This window comes from Rhinolophus sinicus, linkage group LG11 (genome assembly GCF_036562045.2).
Source record: "Rhinolophus sinicus isolate RSC01 linkage group LG11, ASM3656204v1, whole genome shotgun sequence".
Classification (NCBI taxonomy): domain Eukaryota; kingdom Metazoa; phylum Chordata; class Mammalia; order Chiroptera; family Rhinolophidae; genus Rhinolophus; species Rhinolophus sinicus.
This window is the reverse complement of record NC_133760.1, coordinates 53,282,434-53,302,269: the sequence shown is the minus strand read 5'-3', so window position 1 is coordinate 53,302,269 and position 19,836 is coordinate 53,282,434. Positions and strand designations below refer to the sequence as shown.

General features: G+C 38.7%; 1 protein-coding gene across 13 annotated transcripts in view; it reads left to right on the top strand.

The window, feature by feature from the left end:
- Window positions 1–19,836, top strand: part of GALNT11 (polypeptide N-acetylgalactosaminyltransferase 11) — a 46,890-nt gene that overhangs the window by 11,840 nt on the left and 15,214 nt on the right. For 5 of the 13 annotated variants that reach the window (XM_074315093.1, XM_074315082.1, XM_074315088.1 and 2 more), the window contains 4 exons: window positions 9,587–9,919; window positions 15,969–16,092; window positions 17,330–17,496; window positions 19,536–19,661. In XM_074315093.1, coding sequence (XP_074171194.1) covers window positions 9,625–9,919; window positions 15,969–16,092; window positions 17,330–17,496; window positions 19,536–19,661 — 712 coding nt within the window. In that variant the 5' untranslated portion in view covers window positions 9,587–9,624. Of the gene's footprint in view, window positions 1–4,662; window positions 4,826–8,527; window positions 8,729–9,390; window positions 9,484–9,586; window positions 9,920–15,968; window positions 16,093–17,329; window positions 17,497–19,535; window positions 19,662–19,836 lie in introns of those variants that run through there. The other 8 variants (XM_074315086.1, XM_074315089.1, XM_074315087.1 and 5 more) reach the window with 5 other exon arrangements.

Sequence of the window (19,836 nt, the reverse complement as noted above, 5' to 3'; positions counted from 1 at the left end):
CGCAGCAAGGCTGTCATTTAGAATTGAAGGACAGATAAGGAGCTTCTCAGCCAAGAAAACACTTAAGGACTTTATCACCACCAAACCAGTATTTCAAGGACTCTTAGAGGGATTTCTTTAAGATGGGAAGGGGTTAATGATGGGTGAAAGGGGAGGGATTAAGAAAAACAAATTGGTTGTTATACAGTAGTCATAGGGATGTAGGGTATAAGAAATATAGGAATATAGTCAATAATATTGTAATAACTAGGTATGGTGCCAGATAGGTACTAGATTTGTCAGGGTGATAGATGGGAATGGGTAGGGGTCAAGGTGAAAAAGGTGAAGGCATTAAGAAATATAAATTGGTAGCTAATACAGTATGGGGAATATAATCAACAATGTTGTAAAGATCACATAAGGTGCCAGATGGGCACTGGACTTATCAGGGGGATCACGTCATAGACAGTGTAGATGCCTGACCAATGTGCTGTACACCTGAAGCTGAAGTAGAGTAATATTGTGTCAACTATAACTAAATACATAGGTATATGTAGTCATGGGATGTGGAGTTCAGCATAGGGAAGAGAGTTGATGGTATTGTAACAGCTACATAAGATGTCAGAGGGGTAGTAGCTTGGGGGTGGGTTATCACTTTATGAGGGGTTTAAATATCTAACTAGTACATTGCTTTGTACACTTGCAACTAATAAAAAATACATTTTTTAATTTAGAAATATGAAATTAGTACATGTAAGAATTTGTGAAGTTGTCTTTTTTCTGCTGAAACCTGATTTTATTAGTTTGGGTTCCTCCAGAAGCAAATCCTGAAATAGAAATTCAAATCCAAGTTTTTTACTTTTGAGGTAAGCCCAGAACATACCAGTAGAGGAATGAGGAGGTGAGAGAGGCAGGGAAGTCAGCTAGTAAAAGGTATGTTTTCAAGCCAGATTCCACTGTGGGCAACTAAAGCTTAATCCTGCTGGGGAACTCTGGGAGACAGCGTAGAATACAGGTGTCAGAGTTATCCTGGGGCTGGGCGAGGGTATGAAGGAGCAGGGTATTTTTACCAGTCTGTTGTTGTGGGCTGTCTCAAGGAGGTTACACTGCCCCATTCTTGTGGGCATGCCCTCCATGTGGGCAGATGGGCTCCAGAGGCCAGAGATGCAGGTCCTGGCAGTTGGAAGTGCTGAGGCTCAAGAGGATGTCTACACGACCGTCTGCGATGTTGGTTTCCTGTAGCTTGAGTGAAAAGGATGAGCTAGGCTAGAAATCCGCCAGTTCTCAGAGCGATTAGGTTTGTCAGCTTTCTTCACCTCTTGAGGTGGTAATTGCATTATTAAAGTTTTCTGAAAAAGGCCTATATTCTGTTACATTATTGTTTGCTGATTGTCTCTTTTTGGCAATACCTAGCCTGGTGACATTGAAATACAAAAGCAACAGTTTAGAACCTAACCCTGGCCTTATGCCTCTGATACTGGCAGCCTGAGTAACCTAGTTCAGGCCAGTTGATGCTCCTGAAAAGCATGAGAATATACAAGATACTAAAGAATTCTGGGGCTAACATTTAGGAGATTACAGAACTCCGGAGAAGTGAACATCTTGCTGGGGGCCACTCCTGCCCTGGGTATTTGCTATTCTGGTGAAGCAGCTGAGTGGCTGAGCAGTGTGGCTGATAGTCTCACAGGGTGGGGGAACGGAAGCTGGAATCTAGGCGTTGCCTTGGGTGAGAATCTTGGTGAACCAACCATGGTTAATATTGGAATCTTAAAAGGCAGCAGCCTGGAATGCAAGTATGCTGGGAGTACGCCGGCCTCTGCCTGAACTAGAGTCCCACGGAATCATTTCGGGGAGTTTGCAAATCTCAGATGCTGAGATTGCATTAAGGTGATCTCTGATTCCTGGCCCCCAGGCAGCTAACGGAGGAGTAGACCATCATCTTAAGACTCAAGTTATTCCTGAGATGATTTTTCAAATCCAATCCAATCCATGTCACCACGCATGCCAGGAGACAACGTGAACAAGAACCAACACAGATAACAGATGATAGAAGCAGGCATTTAAGTAGACAGACTATAAAATCATGTTTACTGTGTTCATGGACAGAAAAGCTGAACATTTCAACAAGGAGCTGGAAGTTACATAAAGAGACAGATGTGAAAAAGAACCAACTAAATAGTAGATCTAAAAAGTGTAACAAAGAAATTAAGTATTCAGTTGATTAATAGCAGATTAGAAAGTAATGAACTGAAAGATCAGAAGGAACTTCTCTGAATGAAGTATGAGAGAGAAAAAGGATGGAAAGCACTGAAGAGTGTAAGAAATACAGAAGCTATACTGAGAAAGGACATATATTTGATTGGAATCCTAGAAGGAGAGAGGGAGAATGGAGCAGTAGAAGGAATATGTGAAGATACAATGGCGGAGAATTTTGAAAAGTGAGCCACAAAATAATAGATCCTAAGCAGGAAAGGGTTTTTTAAAAGGTTTTCCACTTCTAAATAATAGCCTGTGGTTCATTTTTCTTATCGTGAATTTGCTTGTTTCCTTCCCACTTGCCTGCTTCCCATCCTTCCCTCCCCCCTCCTCCATCTCTCTCTCTTTTTTCTTAATTTGAGTGATTTTCAGTATTCTGCAGCTAAGTGTTTTCCTACCATGAAGAATTACATGGTGGTGTGTCACCTTTATATAATTTATGTGCTGGCGTTCCAAAGATTTTGAATGGAAAAAAAAATACAACTCCTATTTGGATTGAAGTCCATTGACATAGGGAAAAATAATAAGATAGCTTTTCCAGATCTACAGGAATGATTCTATAAGGCAGGAATTTCGGGCATTTAGGGGACAGTTCCTCCTCACTAGCACCCTTCAGTCATGGTCACGTTTACTTCCTGTTCCGTCTCCCCTGGACAATTGGTAAGGAAGACTTACTCAGGAATGGCAATACCCCTAGGGTGCAAACACCCTTTTAAGAGTTCAAGGGGGAGCGAGTAATAATTCTGGAGACCTGGACATGTGGTCGTTCCAGGGAACCCTGACGGGACGATTTCTCATATCTTTAGTCTTGTGGGAAACATAAATTTATGTTTTTTAAAAAAATCACTGGATGACTTCTCATTTTTTAAAGAATGGCAAACAGGAAGTCATCGGTCTCTTCCTTGCCAGGTAATGGAACGAAATGGTTAAGGACTTAGGTCTGACCTCAGATGACTGGGATTCAGATCTCAGCTTCTCCCCGGTTAGCTGTGTGTCCATAAAGTTACTTACTTTCTGTGAAATCAAGAGGAAAAAAGATAAGCCCTGTTCTTTCCCTCTGTTTTACACCTTGGACTAGTATTTTGTTCTTTTGTTGTTGTTGTTAGTCTTAATTTGCATACTTGACTAATGTACGGAAGCTACTTGGTCAGCGCCGTATGCCCCCGAGAAACTCATGACGTACTAGCAGAACAAAATACCCAGAAGCCATGGTTTAAGAGTAGGCAGCACTGCCGGTATTTCTTTGGGCCTTAGGACCACGCTGGCTGCAGACGGCCAGGCTGACGGTGGGTCACATACCGGTGCTTGTTCCTACTGGCTGTGCTTAAAGCCATTCCAGTTGCTCAGTTATTTGGGTAGCTCAGAACACTTTCTTCTTTCTTACTCACTTATTTCATCTCATCTGATGGACTTCGGATTTAATCCCCCTTTTATGGGCAGAAGGAGAGAAGAGATAATAGTTTTCATGGCTTTGGGTTGTAAGTGGTGACGTACTGTTGCTTTGAGGCACGTCTGTCAGGAGTTGCCGTCGAGGCTGGCTGGTTGGTCAACAGCTTTTGCAGTTTTGGAATTTGAACTTATTTCGGTGGGGGACATGCCACCACTCTTGTTTGTCCTCTCTCTTTCCTTACTTATCTGTTTGACTTCTGAATACATTTGATTTTTTGACCCCTGTGTTGACACAATATGGGCTGTTTTATTGGAACTGAGAAAAAGACAGCTGCAGTCAGGGCATTTGCTGAGCATGCCTGGCAATCTTGAGTGGACACATGGGGTCAGAAATTATTAAAATATAACAGATCTTAATAAAGCAGGTTGAATATATATAGTAGAATGTATAGTTAGAAATATCTTGAATGTAATGATTCCATGAAGTAAATGTTTATTGTGCAGGCTCTTATGGGACCATGGTCATTTTCTCTTCATTGGCTTCTCCAGGTCTTAACTTTCTACCTGGTCGGTTGGTCAGAGAGGGTATTAAAGAATAATGGTCAGTCTCTACCAGCCCATATTCTCTGACCAAGTAGGTGTCCAAAGTTTGGTTATTTTAGGTGCTTTGTCATGTTGTCTGTCCTTTTAGTTTCCTTTTCTTTAGTGTTTAATTAAATGTGCTTCTTTCTCCCATCAACATTACCACGTAGTTTTCCTCTGCATTTGAGATGTAAAATATAGACACTACATGTGTTTCTGTTCTTAGGTTTTTCTTACAGAGAGGAGATTCATAAATAGCAGAGGTGTGTCAAAGGGTTATTCCCAGGGAGCATATGATGTCTGGAATTTGCTCTGAACCTTTCCTAATTCAATAATCTCTTATTTGCAATTATGAAATACGTCGGTGGCATGTTTTTTTCTAGTTTTACAGGGTAGATAAGGAAGGAGAAAGAATGGTGTGTATTTTTGTGTTGTCATCACCTGGTAATTTCACAGGCGTATTTATGAAGGACATTATGGGAAATCAGTACTTGCACTCACATGACTGTAGCTGAGTTGAAATCCGAATGTGTCTTATGGAAAAAGCTAACAAATGTGTGCTGGTTGACAATTTGGAACAGAGAGCACTGACGAGAAAATAGCCAGAAACTACTGAAAGGTAAATACTTAACATTTAAAGACAGACATTTTAAACTTAATCAAATATTATGAAAACTCTTTTGTACTAAAGGAAAATGAAAGCTGTCTTGTTTAGTTAAATAGAATTGTCTCATTAGTTGAATAGTTGTTCAGTGTTCAAATTTTATTCTTAAATTTTTCACAAATTAATGGAATTAAAATATTATTTCCTTCTAATGTGCTAAAATCCCCTTCTGAGATTAAAATAAAAGGCCTCATATTTTATTCAAAGCCTTAACATATTTAATCCTCCAAATTTCTTATATTCTTAAATTAGGAAGTTTTTTCCTAAGAAAGTTTTTACCTTGATTATTAAAGAAATAAATATTCTTTGTAGAAAATGTTCTGAATAAGAAAATTAACCAGAAAATGATCTATAATGTGTCTCAGTCTACTAAATTTATTTTTTGATAATTGCCAATAGCAGCATAACATTTTATAGTTAATGCAGAGAGATTAAACATAACTAGTAGAATTTATAGTAAAAGATTAATATTGGTGGGATTTCAGATGGTTTTTAGTTTTTAACTTTTTGCTCCTCTGTATTTTCTGATTTTTTTTTTTAGCATGATAGCAGAGCTTAAAATACTAATCCCCAGCACCTTGCAGGGTATCTGGCATATAAAGCTCCTACTGTGTTTTAAGTATGAGCCTTTTCTTTAGGGTTATTGAATGATTTTCAAAAGAAAAATGTTGGATTGTTTAGTACATTTAATAGGCTATGACTGGAAGATTAAGGAAGGGAATGATTTAAAGTCTCTGTAGTGACATTGCATAACAAACACTGTCTCGGTGAACTTTACATAATTTAACTACTTTATGGAGCATAATTTTGTAGCTGGTGTATACTGCATTGTTAATAGAAGATGACTATGAAAGCATCTAAAAATGGGTCTTCTTAGCTGAAACTATTGTGCTATTGAGAAATACCCATCACTCTAATCTGATAATGATGTTGGAATTTTAATTGAGTGAGATCACATGAGATACTAGATTTTTGTGACCTAAGTAGTATGCCTCAAAGCATTTTTGAAATAACAGTAGCAATAATAATTTTGGTTTTGAGGTATGTGTGTACTATAGGCAAATTATTTATTGGGATAGATCCAGTGCACGTATCTGGATAGGACTCTTCTGCGACCATTAACTGTGCTTCACAGTCTGAGTGCTGGCACCTCATTTTCCAGCTACAGCATTCAGTCTTTGCTGCGCACTCTCTCTGGTAACATAACTAGCGATTGCTCAGCCACACCAGGGCTTCTGATCCACTGGCCCATCCATATTTTTTTATCCACATCCTCAGTTTCTCCTCGCCTGGCTTAGATCTGTGGTCTGTCATTCTGATCACCACATTGAATCTACCTCTCTCATTTTCCTTCTGAACCTCCCTGGCAAAACCCTGACTCTCAGGTTACAAGGCACCTGTCCCTGAGCAACTACCAGACCAAGACTAAAGAAAGCATAAAACCATACTGCTTTATTTCACTGAAAACACATGGACTTAGCTTATTAGCCTTTCAGTAATTTACCTTTTGAAAAATATATTACAGTGCTATCTAACTGCTGAAGTTTTGGCTTAACTATTCAAGTTTATGATTGAAAGAATTTGTTCACCAGTTGTTTTATATTAACTAACTTTAAAAGTTTGCTTTGACCCTCCTTTTTAAAGTCTTTCAGCCTCTGTACTGAAGTTACAGATAACTATAACATTCAAAAATAACTACTTTTCAAAACCTCCAACACCAAATTTATAGCCTAGTAAGCTAGTACTAGAAAATACAAACCACAAACTATGAATTTAGAAAAAAAATAACTGAATAAACCCAACAAAAGAAGGAAACAATAACAACTTCTCAGAATTAATAGAAAATGAAGATGAAACAAAATAACAAAAGCATAAAATTGGTTCTTTAAAAGATCAGTAAAATTAACAAAGCACAGGTAAGACTAATCAAGAAAAAGAAAGCAGAAATAATACTGAAAAAGAAAAAGGGGGCCTAAATATAGATGTAGCTTAATAATAAAAGTATTGTTCGTAAACTTAGGTGAAATGGATAAAATCCTAGAATATGAATGCACAACACTAATCAGAAAATCAGGAAACCTGGATGGCTTTATAATCCTTTTGAATGTTAAATCATTGCAAAAACATTTTCTAGATGATTTTACAAGTGAGTCCTATCAACCATTTAAGGAACAGATGATTTCTATATGACTGCCTCCAAAGAACAGAAAAAGAGGAAACATTCTCTTCACTTTCTGAGACTATTATCAAAACAAGGACAGAATACGGAAGAAATATTAAAGACAAGCTCAGAGAGATTACAGAAATCTTAAAGAAAACATTAAAACTGAAACCAGCATTTTAAAAACCAAATACATCATGGGGCTGGCCCAGTGGCTCAGGGGGTTGGAGCGCGGTGCTCCTAACACTCCAAGGTCGCCGGTTCGATTCCCACATGGGCCAGTGAGCTGTGCCCTCTACAGCTAAGATTGTGAACAACTTTCCCTAGAGCTGGGCAGCCGTGAGCAGCCAGAGGTCGGCTTGGGCTGCTGCGGGCTGGCAACCGGCTGCCTCAGGCTCATAACACCAACATGGGCCAGGGAGCTGTGTCCTACACAACTAGACTGAGAAACAGAGGCTTGAACGGATTGGGGGGGGGGTGGAAGAAGGGCAAGGGAAAAAAACAAAAACAAATACATCACAAACAAGTTGTATTTGCTTCAAAAATACAAGACTGGTTCAATATTTGAAAACCTACTACTATAATCCACTACCTTAAAAAAAATTAAGGGAAATATATACTTTGATTAGTAGAGATAAAGAATTTATTAAAATTCAACACGATTCTTAGCAAACTAGGAATAAGGAAATCCTTAACCTGACAAAGAACATCTTCAAAAATCTTACAGCAAAAATGATCCTCAATGGCAAAATGATAGAATCATTTTTTGGAAAATAGGAACAAGACAAGGATGCCATATCACTACTTGTTAGTCACTTATGTGTCATTCGTACTCCTACTTCGGAATTATGCATCAGTTCTTTCCTCTGCCTACAATACTTTCATACCAGCTAACTTCACCTCTGCTGAGTCTGTGCTCAAATAGCACCTTCTCAGTAAGGCTCCACCTACACTTCCCTATTTAAAACTGCACCTCAACCACCAAACACCAGCACATGCTCCCTACTGCGTGCAGCTTACCCCTTCTTACATACCACGTAATTCCTTATCCGTTACGTGTATTATTCCTCGTCCATCTTCCACTACTAGAATGTAAGTTTCATCAGAGCAAGAGCTTCTGTCTGTTCTATTTCCTGCAGTATCCTCTGAGCTTTTAACAAAACCTGGCACATAGCAAACAATAACTATTTGTTGAAATTAATGAAAAAAAAAATCACTAATACAGCTATCGGTATGCTTGCAAAATGCTGGCAATTTCTAAACAAATGTATTGTTATCCTGTTTGAGCCGAGCACTACCGTAATGCTATGTATGTAAGGAGATCATGTCTACCTCAGTTCAAACCAGTCACAGAACCAGGTAGAACAATAGCCAAACTTATTAGAAGAAAAGGTACAAGAAAACAGCAGGCTCTCACTGTCCAATTGCACAAATAAAGAAAGGACTTGAAAAAAAACAGGAGATTACTTTCCATTTTTGCCACTGCATGATCTTAGGTTCAGTCTTGGCTCCCAGCACATGAGGGCAAAACGAAAGCTAGAGTCTCCTCTTGACCTCATCTGAAGGATCTGGGCAGCTCTGTTCAGATTCTTCACAGAACACCCCTGGCTCATCCTCTCCACGAGCGCTCCATAGCAAGAGGCCTTGTTTCTGGACTGAAAAATGTATTACACTATTAATCTCAATAGCCCTATCAGGTAAATATTGTTATTTTCCTCAAGCCATATTATGAGATTCTTTAGAGAATATTTTTTATGTAGTGAATCATTGTACTAAATTAAGGAACCTATAAAAACAGGAGAAACGTACAAAATCAGGTCATTTATATAATTAATCACAACCATCTTCAGAAGCAACAAAGGCACTCAGTTTTCAGACAGGTCAAGAAGTTAACACCTAAATCTGAAGAAAGTGCAAAGCAATCAGATGCCTGTTATTTAATAAAGTAACAGCTCTTAACTGCTTAAGAAATTAAAACATCCAAACAAAACCAACTGCTGAAAAGTTAATCTGTGCGAATAAATAATGAATTCAGCATCTACACAATAAAGTCTTTTTGCTTCGTACTGTTTGCTATTCCTTAAGCAGCTATTTTTTTAAGTTGCTTATTTTCATAACATATTTTAAGATCCTTGGGTTAAGAGAGTCTTATAATTTTACAATTGGAAGGGACCTTAGGTGTACCAGCATGACACATGTAGTACTTGTATTTTCCACATTAAAAGTTAGAACCTGAAAAAATTTACCAAACTGAAAGCAATCCAGAACAAAGGTGAAGAAGTATCCATTAACATGGGTAAATGAATGAGTCAGCTGTTTTGCTGCCATTGGTTTTCTGAGCACTAACGCCTTGGCCGGTGGTTTTAATTATTGAACCCTTTCATTTTTAATTCAGTGCTATCCGTACGTCTTCTTTCTTAATCCTTGTTAACGGTAGATCGAGGGGTCCTGAGTAAATAGATGCAACGTGGTGGTTTGGGAAATAGTGACTGTGAACTTGGTGGATGGTTTCCAGGTGTCCTGAAGTGTCTGATACATCTGTCCTTCTCTTTCAGGAAACTGAAAATGGCCCTTCAGCTATGCTAGGTCTATAATGGGAAGCATCACAGTTCGATATTTTTGTTATGGATGCCTTTTTACATCTGCTACCTGGACAGTTTTGCTTTTTGTTTATTTCAACTTCAGTGAAGTGACTCAGCCGCTTAAGAATGTGCCCATCAAGGGGTCTGGGCCCCATGGACCATTCCCCAAAAAATTCTATCCCCGTTTCACTCGAGGTCCAAGTCGAATATTAGAATTACAGTTCAAAGCAAACAAAATTGATGATGTGATAGATAATCATGTCGAAGATACAGAAAAAGGCAACTTGAAATTCTCTTCTGAATTGGGTAAGTGTACTTACGTTTTGCTAGCAGCATGTCAAGATATTTAATCATTGGAAGTTTAACTTTATTCTTTAAATCGTTTAATTATTCTCTAAATCTAATCATGAGATTAGAAATGTGTCATTTTTCCCCACTGATTTATTTCATTCCTGACTTAGCTGAGGTCTTTGTAATTTTTGCAGACTCGGTGGAGAGTTACGTTGTAGTATGTCCAATTCTGACTTTAGTATTTTATGAGGATTTGGGAGAAACTACTAAGGTCCAGAGTAGAAAAACAATGAAAACTAAGTGGCTGGAAAGACAGTGGAACCTATCGGGGAAATTTTAATTGCTATCATTGTTTAATAAGAGAAAGAAATGGTTGAAAGAGCACTTGACTCTAACATATATTGAAAGTCACAGTTAATTAAAACAACATAAACCACTGGGTGTAGAAATAAGTTGAGATTACTTATAGCTAATATTTCTACTTATAAGATTATTGAGGTGCTGGAATATGTTTACTAAATATAGGCGTTTATAAAATGGGGACTTTTTCTTCAGAAATTATATTCTGTTCAATTTGGTAACAAGAATCTACTGTATGTGTCTTTGAATATTACAATTCTAGGATACTGGTTTTAGCAAACTTTAAGGGATAAGTGAGCCATTTTGGTATTCACGTAAAAAACATCCAAACCTGTAGGGAATTTTTATGAGTTTGTTTGAGCCAAAATGACCACAATTGCCAGGAGGCAAAATCACAATAAATTGAGGAAATGCTCCAGAGAATGGCAGTTTTACAGCTTATTTTATACATTAGAATCAAAGGAGGAGACATAAATCCATTGGTGTAGATTAAGGGGGCAGGAGAAAACAAAGTGGGGAAAATCTGGGACTAGATAAAAAGTGAAAGGGAGAGACACATACTTCTTTTACATTGGTGGGCACAGGACAGTTAATAATTAACATTTACAACACTTAAGAGATGGTATTCAGGGAACAAGATAACAATGAGGGGTTCTGGGATCTCCTGCTCTGGTGCAGTGGGTGTGCCCTCGGGGGTCTGGAAAAGGAGATGACTCTGACATTCCAAGGTATGTTATCTCAGATGCAAAAAGATGACAGGCTCAGGCTCACTTAAGATATAGACTGACCTTTGTCAAGGAAGCTACAGGCCCAGGACGTGACTACCTGCCGTGATCTGCTTTTAGTTTTTGTGTTCAGACCATCCTGTGCGGTTACTTTAGGGCTCTGAGTTTGTAGGGCCCACCATGCTGGCCTCTCCTGAGCTTGTCAGGCGTAGTCTGAGGCCCCTTTTTCGTCCACATTGGTTTTCTTTAAAATTAAGAAAAAATAACTTTGATCTTGTCATGGAAACACCAAATAATAAGTAATGTGGAAGTAAAAGCATATAGTAAGAGATTTTGAGAGATTGAAAGATCCATAGAATATAAAGGAAATATTAAAACTTTTTTCATTTGATCCTCGCTTCACAGAAATAAAATCAGTTTCTAGGACTTAATGGTTTTCTAATGCATGAAGTCAAAAGCAAAATTATAGTATAAGGAACAGAAGCTAATACTTCAGTTTTCATAAAGTACACCTTCTAATCTTTTTCAAATAGCTATTGAGACATTTTAAGAACATTAATGGGAAATTTTCCAGTTGTTTTTATTCAGTTATTTTGGGAAAACTTTTATGAAGAAGGAATATTGGATTTACCATTTGAATGGACTTTGTATTTGCCTTCGAAAGAAGTAGTGAGAGAATTGTAGCTAAAAGTGACAAACTCATATTGCCTAACTGAACAACTAAATTCTTTCTAAAAGACACACAAAAAAATACCCAAAAATCCTGTTATAGCTAATAAATGAATTCAGCAAAGTTGCAGGGTACAAGATCAACACACAAAAACCACTAGTAATGAATAGTCTGGAAATAAAATTAAGAGAACAGTTCCATTTACAATACTGCCAAAAAAACCCCAAAAAACTTAGGAATAAGTTTAACCAAGGAGGTGCAAGATTTATACACTGAAAACTACAAAACACTGCTGAAAAAAATAAAAGGTAGACCTAAATAAATGGAAAAACATCCTAGGTTTATAGATTGGAATACTAACTACTGTTCAGATATGAGTACTACCCAAAGCAATCCACAGATTGAATGCAAACTTTATCAAAGTCCCCATGGCCTTTATTGAAAAGATGGAAAAGCTGATTCTAAAATTAATATGGAATTTGTTGACATCAGAAATGTCCAAACCTGTAGAGAATTTTTATAAAACTTTATATGAGCCAAAAAGAGGAAGACACCCAGAGGCAAGATGTCAACAGAGGGAGAAAATACTTCTGAGAGTAACAGCTGGCAGTTCCTCTTATGAATTAGAAAGGAGGGAATGTAAGAAAGATTACGTGAAGGCTGGAGCAACTCAGGGGTGGGTTACAGAATAGTTAATAAGATTATGTGCTCTCTTGGGGGTCTGAAAGGGGGCACTTCAAAGGTGTGCTACCCCAGATGCACAAAACCAATGGACAGGGCTGCTTAAGGCAAAAATAAGCCTTTTAGTAAAGAAGTTACATGCCTGGGACGTGACGACCCACCGTGACCGGCCCAGTTAGAACTGATGAGCTGATCGCTCTGTGAGGTTACTTTCTGTAGAACCCCCTTTTTTTGGTCCACAAATTGCAAGGGGCTCTGAAGAGCCAAAACAACCTTAGAAAAGAACAAAAAGGAGTCACTTCCTGATGTTGGGACTTCCTGCCAAGTTACAAGGAATCAGAACAGTGTGATACTGGCCTAAGGACAGACAGATCAGTGGATAGACTGACAGTCCCGAAATAAGCCCTACGACCTCTGTGCTCAATTGACTTTCAAAAAGGGTGCCAAGATCATTTAATGGGAAAGAATAGTCTATTCAGCAAATGGCGCTGGGACAACTAGATACCCACATGCAAAGGAATGAAGTTGGACCCTTCCCTCCGATCATACAGAAAAATTAATTCAAAGTGGCCAAAAACCTAAATGTAAGAGTTAATATCATAAAACCCTTAGAAGAAATCACAGGGATAAACCTTCATGATTTGACAATGGTTTCTTAGATATGACACTAAAAATACAAGCAATAAAAGAAAAAATAAATTTAAAACTTTTGTACATCAAAGAACACTACCAAGAAAGTGAAAAAAGACAACCCACAGAATGGGAGAAAATGTTGGCAAGCCATATCAACAGAGGTCCGTTATCCAGAATATGTAAAGAACTCTTACAACTCAACGATAAAAACACGAATAAATAGCCCAATTTAAAAATGGGAAAAGGATTTGATAAACATTTCTCCAAAGAAGATAGCCAATAAACACATGAAAAGATGTTCAACATAATTAGTCATTACAGAAATGCAAACCAAATCCAGTGAGATGCCATTTTACACTCAATAGGGTGGTTATAATTTTTTTAAAAAGGAAAATAACAGGTATTGGTGAGGATGTGGAGAACTTGGAAAGCTCATACATTGCTGGTATGAATGTGAAATGGTACAGCCACTGTGGAAACATTTGGTTCCTCAGTAAATAAACACAGACTTACCATTCGACCTAGCAATCCCACTCCTGGGTATATACCCAAAAGAACTGCAAATAGGTGTTCAAACAAAAAATTGTATACACATTATCATAGCAGCATTATTCTCAATAGACAAAAGGAGGAGACAACCCAAATGTCCATCGACTGGTATGAAAGGACAAATCAAATGTGGTCTCTCTGTACAATGGAACATTGCTCAGGCATAAAAAGGAATGAAGTTATGATCTATGCTACAACATGGGTGAATCTTGAAAACAATGTAAGTGAAGGAAGCAGGACACAAAAGGTCAAATATTGTGTGATTCATTTCATACAAAATGTCCAGAATAGGCCAATTCAAAGAGACAGAAAGCAGATTAACGGTTATGGGGCTGGAAGAGGGAGGAATGGGGTGTGACCGCGTGAACGAACGGGCACAGGTTTCCTTCTGGGTGGCAGTACCCTGCAGCTGGGCAGTCGGGCTGGTTGTACACCGTTGCGAATGTACTGAGTGCCAAGGATGGTAAATTTTATGTCTGTACGTTTTACCATAGTCCAAAAATGAAAGAAAAAAAAACAACCCACTAGATTTCTTACAAAGAAAAGTTTAGAAGGAATTCATATAAATTAGTATGGTAGTAATAGTTAAAAGTATATTTCTGAATAGGGTGTTATCATTAAACAATTGGAAAAGAACCCATACAAAAGTACTTTTTAGAAAGATCAACAAATTTAAAATTAAACGTAGATGTTCTGATTTAATCTACAGTTAATTATAAAATTAATTGAAACAGCTCCTCTGGCATGTTAATTGAAATTTGGCTGTAATTTTATTTGTGCAGGGGAGGGAGAAAACTAAGCTGAAGTGATCTTTTAACCCCCAATTGTATTGCTATAATTGACATAACGTTATATTGCTTTAGGTGTACAGCATATGATTCCATATATGTGTGTGAGAACTCCTAACATCTCCTCTCAGCAATTTTCAGATACACGTGCATGATACGGTGCTCTTAACTGTAGTCGCCAGGCTGGACATCACATCCAGACTTTCTTGTGTAACTGGAAAGCTGTACCTTTAGATGAATTTTACCCAGTTTGCCTCCATCCCCCCTCCCACCTCTGGCAGCCACAAATCTGTTCCATACACAGTGTGACAGTATTTTCTTCCTCTGATTTCACTTGGGATAATGCCCTCAAGATTCATCTACGTTGTCAAAAATGGCAGGGTTTCCTTCTTTATTATGGCTGAATGATATTCCATTGTGTGTGTATATATATATCACATTTTCTTATCTATTCATCTGTTGATGGACATAAAATGATTTTTTAATATGGAATAATTTTTTACCAAGAGGTCTATATTAGAAATAATTTCTTCTGTATTCAGTACCAGATAATCCTCTTTTGAAACTTGTTGAGTCCAGGAGTGTTTTTTGAGAATCTGATTTGTGCAAGGCGCTGCTACGTGCTGGGTATCAAGCAGTTTTATTTCGTTTTAAACCTAACCAAAGTCTCGGTTCTCATGGAGTTTCCATTCTCGTGTAAAATGCTAATAGAATTTAAAAAGGATGTAGTCCAGCTTTACAAGTAGCAGAGAGAATGCAGATGAAGAGGTAGTGTTTCCCAGAGTGGATCTGAGGATGCGGTCGTGTGCTCAGGTAAATGAGGGGAACACTGCGTTCCGGAGCCCATCCCCGCACGCCTGGGTAGCCACGAAAGTCACCACTGTAAAGGATCAGAGGTGTCCTGCCATTAAAAAACAAACAAAAACCGATTCTACTTTTAAAACCCAGTGTTTCCCTGAATTATTTGACCATGAAATTTTTTTTCTTTTTACCATTTATTAATATCCAGTGGAATTAGTTTTCCATGACCAGACTTTGGGAAGTGCTGTTGCAAGGGAATCATTCTTTCAGGAGAGTCCAAGGGCTTGACATGGGAGGGAGAAAGCAAAAGGACATCGTTCTAGGTAAAGGTGGGATTTCGGCCAGAATGCCACAGCCAGGAGTGTAGGTTGCAGGCATTCGATTAGCTCTGTGCAGGATGTCCTTGGTGCGATGCAGATTTAGTCTGGAACCAATGACATTATAGAAAGATTTAGCAAGTCTTTTTTGGAGGGTGGGTTTATATAAAATCTTGTCTGTACTTTGGACCTGTTGATGTCTATATGGGTTCTATAATTATTGCTTTTATGGAAAAAACCTCATCAAGTCTTTTCTTGGTCAGAGGTAAATTCTTCCCTTGAAAATATTCTTAAGATTCTGACTATGAGAAGGTGTCATTTATAGTTAAGGTACACTTGCCTTTTGAGCTGAACTGATAAAAGGTTGGCTTTAACTTGAGTTTATTTTTTTGAAAATGGAGACAGCCCGGATTTGAGAAACATGGCAATTATGTGGTTGAGGTTAAAGTCCAGCTTTTCTTAAGATCACAGTATCATAACAGTAATTGCAGTAATGCTTTGCAGACTTAATGCACTGACTGTAACTTCACTCTCTTGCAGGTATGATTTTTAATGAACGTGATCAGGAGCTGAGAGACTTGGGGTATCAGAAGCATGCCTTCAATATGCTTATTAGCAACCGCTTGGGCTCCCACAGAGACGTGCCCGACACAAGGAACGCAGCGTACGCTCCTTATTGCTTTCTGCTAATAGTTTTAGTAACACGGTGCTTTCATACCCGTATAGCAAGTCATGAGGGTGGCGCTGACACTTTCAGTTAGGTGTATTATTCAGGATGCTAGAAAACTTAGGGCCGATTTCCACTCTTGTTACACGTGAAGCCATGTGATCTGAGGTGGTACGAACAAAGTTCTAGAGTTTGCTGTCTTTTAAAATTTAAAATTGTGGGGGAAAGGAGGGAGGTGCTAACAGCATAACATTAAATAGCCTTCTGAGCATAGGTTTGTTTTAAATGTTTATTAGATTCAAGGTGGAAAGGATTAAAATCAATGAAGAATTTTACTCATCTTCTCACTTTTTTGTTTTCATTATTTTTGTTTCTTCAAAAGGCTTTTCATTCATATGGTTGGTCCATCAGTCATTTCACAGACTTTCTTGAGCACCTTCCGTTTGCGAGACAGTGTAGTAGGCCCTGGAAATACACAGAATAAGACATTTCTGGGTTCACAGGGCTTAGAGTCTAGCAGGGGAGGTAAATAAGGAAACAAGTAATTGTAGTAGCATTAGAATGAGGGTGAAGTGGGGGCCCCCAAACCAGAGTGGCCAGGGAAGGCTTCACAGAGGGTGAGCACTCAGCAGTGATGCAGGAAAGTAGGGACCAGATCGAGGCATGAAGCTGGGTGGTTTGTCATTGGGGCCAGAACAGTTCAGTTTGGCTGGAGGGTAGGCGGGCCCCCCTCGGAAGGCGCTGTCTACCACGCAGGGGAACAGGGACGTCCGCATTTAGTCTTCACAGCCGTGGTTTTGTGTTGTTGTGTAACGCCACCTAGTAGTTGCGTGGAAGCGCCTCCATCATCTTGATCTATATATGATAGTTTACTCCAATCAATTTCTATTATTGGGCAAAAAATAACATTTTCAAATACAAATTTTATATTTGTTATTTCCTCTGGAAACCTCATGAGGAGAAGGGGAACGCCAACATACTAAGGTTGCATTAAAAAACTTGCAGTGATTTTATGTAACCTATGTACCAAAAAAGAAAAAAATTCAAGTTTTTAAAATGTGGACCTGAAAAAACTCTTGAGTAAGAAACCACATCGTTTTCTTAAATGCTTTTTAAAAAAATTATAATGTAAGGAAGAGGCTGAACAAGGTAGCAATTAACGTTTAGTGAATAATAACTTAAAACATTTGAGCCTTTGAAAATGTGGGAATTTTCCTTGTGTTCATCGTTACAGATGTAAAGACAAGACATACCCGATGGACCTGCCGGTCGCTAGTGTGGTTATTTGTTTCTACAACGAAGCCCTATCCGCTCTGCAGCGCACCGTACAGAGTGTCCTGGACCGCACGCCGGCTCAGCTGCTCCATGAAATCCTCCTCGTGGACGATGACAGTGACTTCGGTAAGGGCTGTGTAACTGCCTGTGAGGGGTCAGGCTCTTTGTACTGACAGCAGCCGCACAGCTGACCGCTCAGCACGTAGTGCGTGGGGGGACCCAGACACAAGCAACTGCAGAGGAGCCAGCCATAAACAAATGCCTGGCCACCGCTCATAGAGTCATTTTGAAGAAACTGCATTACCTTTGTAATCTGTTCACAAACGGAACAGACTACAAAGGGTTCACAGGGCTACCCACATTTGGCTCTGGAAATGTTTCCCTTGGCTTATTAGCTTTTAAAATAACAATCTTATTTCGAAATAACTACAGATTCACAGTAAGTTACAAAGGGGTCCCATGTACCCCCACCCAGTTTTCTCCATTGGTTACATAATTACATCTTACACAATTACAGCACAGTATGAAAGCAGGGGCTGGACTTGGTACAGAGTATGTGTACAGTTCTGTGTCACTGTCCTGTGAGTAGATTCCTGTAGCCACCTATGTAATCAGCTTACAGACCTTGCTCCATCACCCCCAAGGGCTCCCTCATCCTACCCCTTTGTAGTCACACCCACCATCCAGAATCTCTGGCAAACCTGTTCTCTGTGATTTTGTCATTTCAGGAATGTTATAGGCACGGAATCATACAGTATGTGACCTTTTGAGATCAGCTTTTCTCACTTGGCATAATTCCTTGGCTTATGTTTATCTAGTAGTAACACTGCCCTGTCCCCAGTTAAAAGTGGATTACATTCTGATAGCTTTTAGGTGCTCTCAGATGCCATCTGTGTGACTCGGTACATATTTTATACACCTTTCTTTAATTCGACATAGACTTCCTAAGCATGAGTTCACATGCACATGTGGGAACAGAGAGCTTTTTATCTGTGCTCCTCATTCAGCTCTTCTCAACCACGTGCGATAGGTTGTATCCCCATGTCACAGAGGAAATAGTAATATGCTCAAGATTCCATAGTTGTTCAATGCTAGAGCTGAAATTAGACGCCGGGTCCACATAGCTCCAAGCCCTCTGCTCTTTTCATTACAGTAAGCTGCAGAGATACACTGATGCATTGTATGCCAGTCATGTTTTTCCACGACTCAGGTGTTTATTAGCACCTCTTGTATCAACAAGAGCATTGTTATACCAGTACTGAAATATACAAAGTGAGGAAATATATACTGGGACCAGTGGGAGTAAAATCCTCAAATGCTGGTAAATATTAAAACGTCACAAGAGAAAATTTAGAAACGTTAATAGAAAACATAATTTCAACAATGGATGGTTAAAAAAAAAATTAAGAATTTGAGTCTGGGCCAAACAAAAGTTTGGCTAAATACTAGATTCTAGAATTTATGGTGCTGGGTTTTTTTGTTTGTTTTTTGGTCAACTTGGTTTTGGTTTTCACTTTGTGTATATTTTATCTAAAAGGGAAAATTCGTGATAATTTACAATGGTTTATATACTAACTATGGAATTACTTTTTATATGATCTTTGAAGTTATTATGAAGCTTAAAGGTAAATGAGATAAAATTTATAAAAAATATTTAGTGCCCTTGGAAGGTGCTGAACTAATAAAAGGACATGCTTACTGCTGCTATTATATTTTTGGTAGGAGCAACAGAAGTTGTTTCTCACTTATTCTGAACTGGAGTAACACTTGATAAATTACTTCGAAACAAAAGACATTTATATCCCATTTTCTTTTTTTTTAAGTCTGATTTATACGCAGCCAGCTGAACATTCATTCACTCAAGATGTTCATTTCAAACATTGTTTATGCAAAGCATCATGCTTGTTGCTACTGAAATACAAATCAGTCTGTAAGGTAATGATTTCCTCCTGGCTAGATTCAAACTCTTACCCTTCATTTCTTTCCTTTTTTTCTCTCACATGATAACCTACGGCCCTCTTTTAAAATAAAGTACTAGAAGATTCTATAATATTTACTTGATAATTTGTTGTTGCAAATGCCAGATACAACTTTAGAGTAGCTATAAAATGTCCTTTGTATGTGCCTCACGTGGTGTGAATAATTATGGGACTCTTTATTTTCAGATGATTTGAAAGGAGAACTAGATGAATTTGCCCAAAAACTCCTCCCTGGAAAAATTAAAGTAATAAGAAATACAAAGCGGGAGGGACTGATTCGAGGAAGAATGATTGGAGCAGCCCACGCCACAGGTAGAACTTCCCGCTGGGTTTTCTGGGCAGGTGTTGAGTGCTGAGGGCTCTGTCCTTGGAGCCTGTACTGATTCTGCGGAGGTGGTGGGAAGTGGTGTTTGAAACGGGCAGGCCAGCAGGAGAGATGTGAGGCTTGTTCGGTTTGGGGACGGCCTTTTCACAGCTGCAGCCCTGC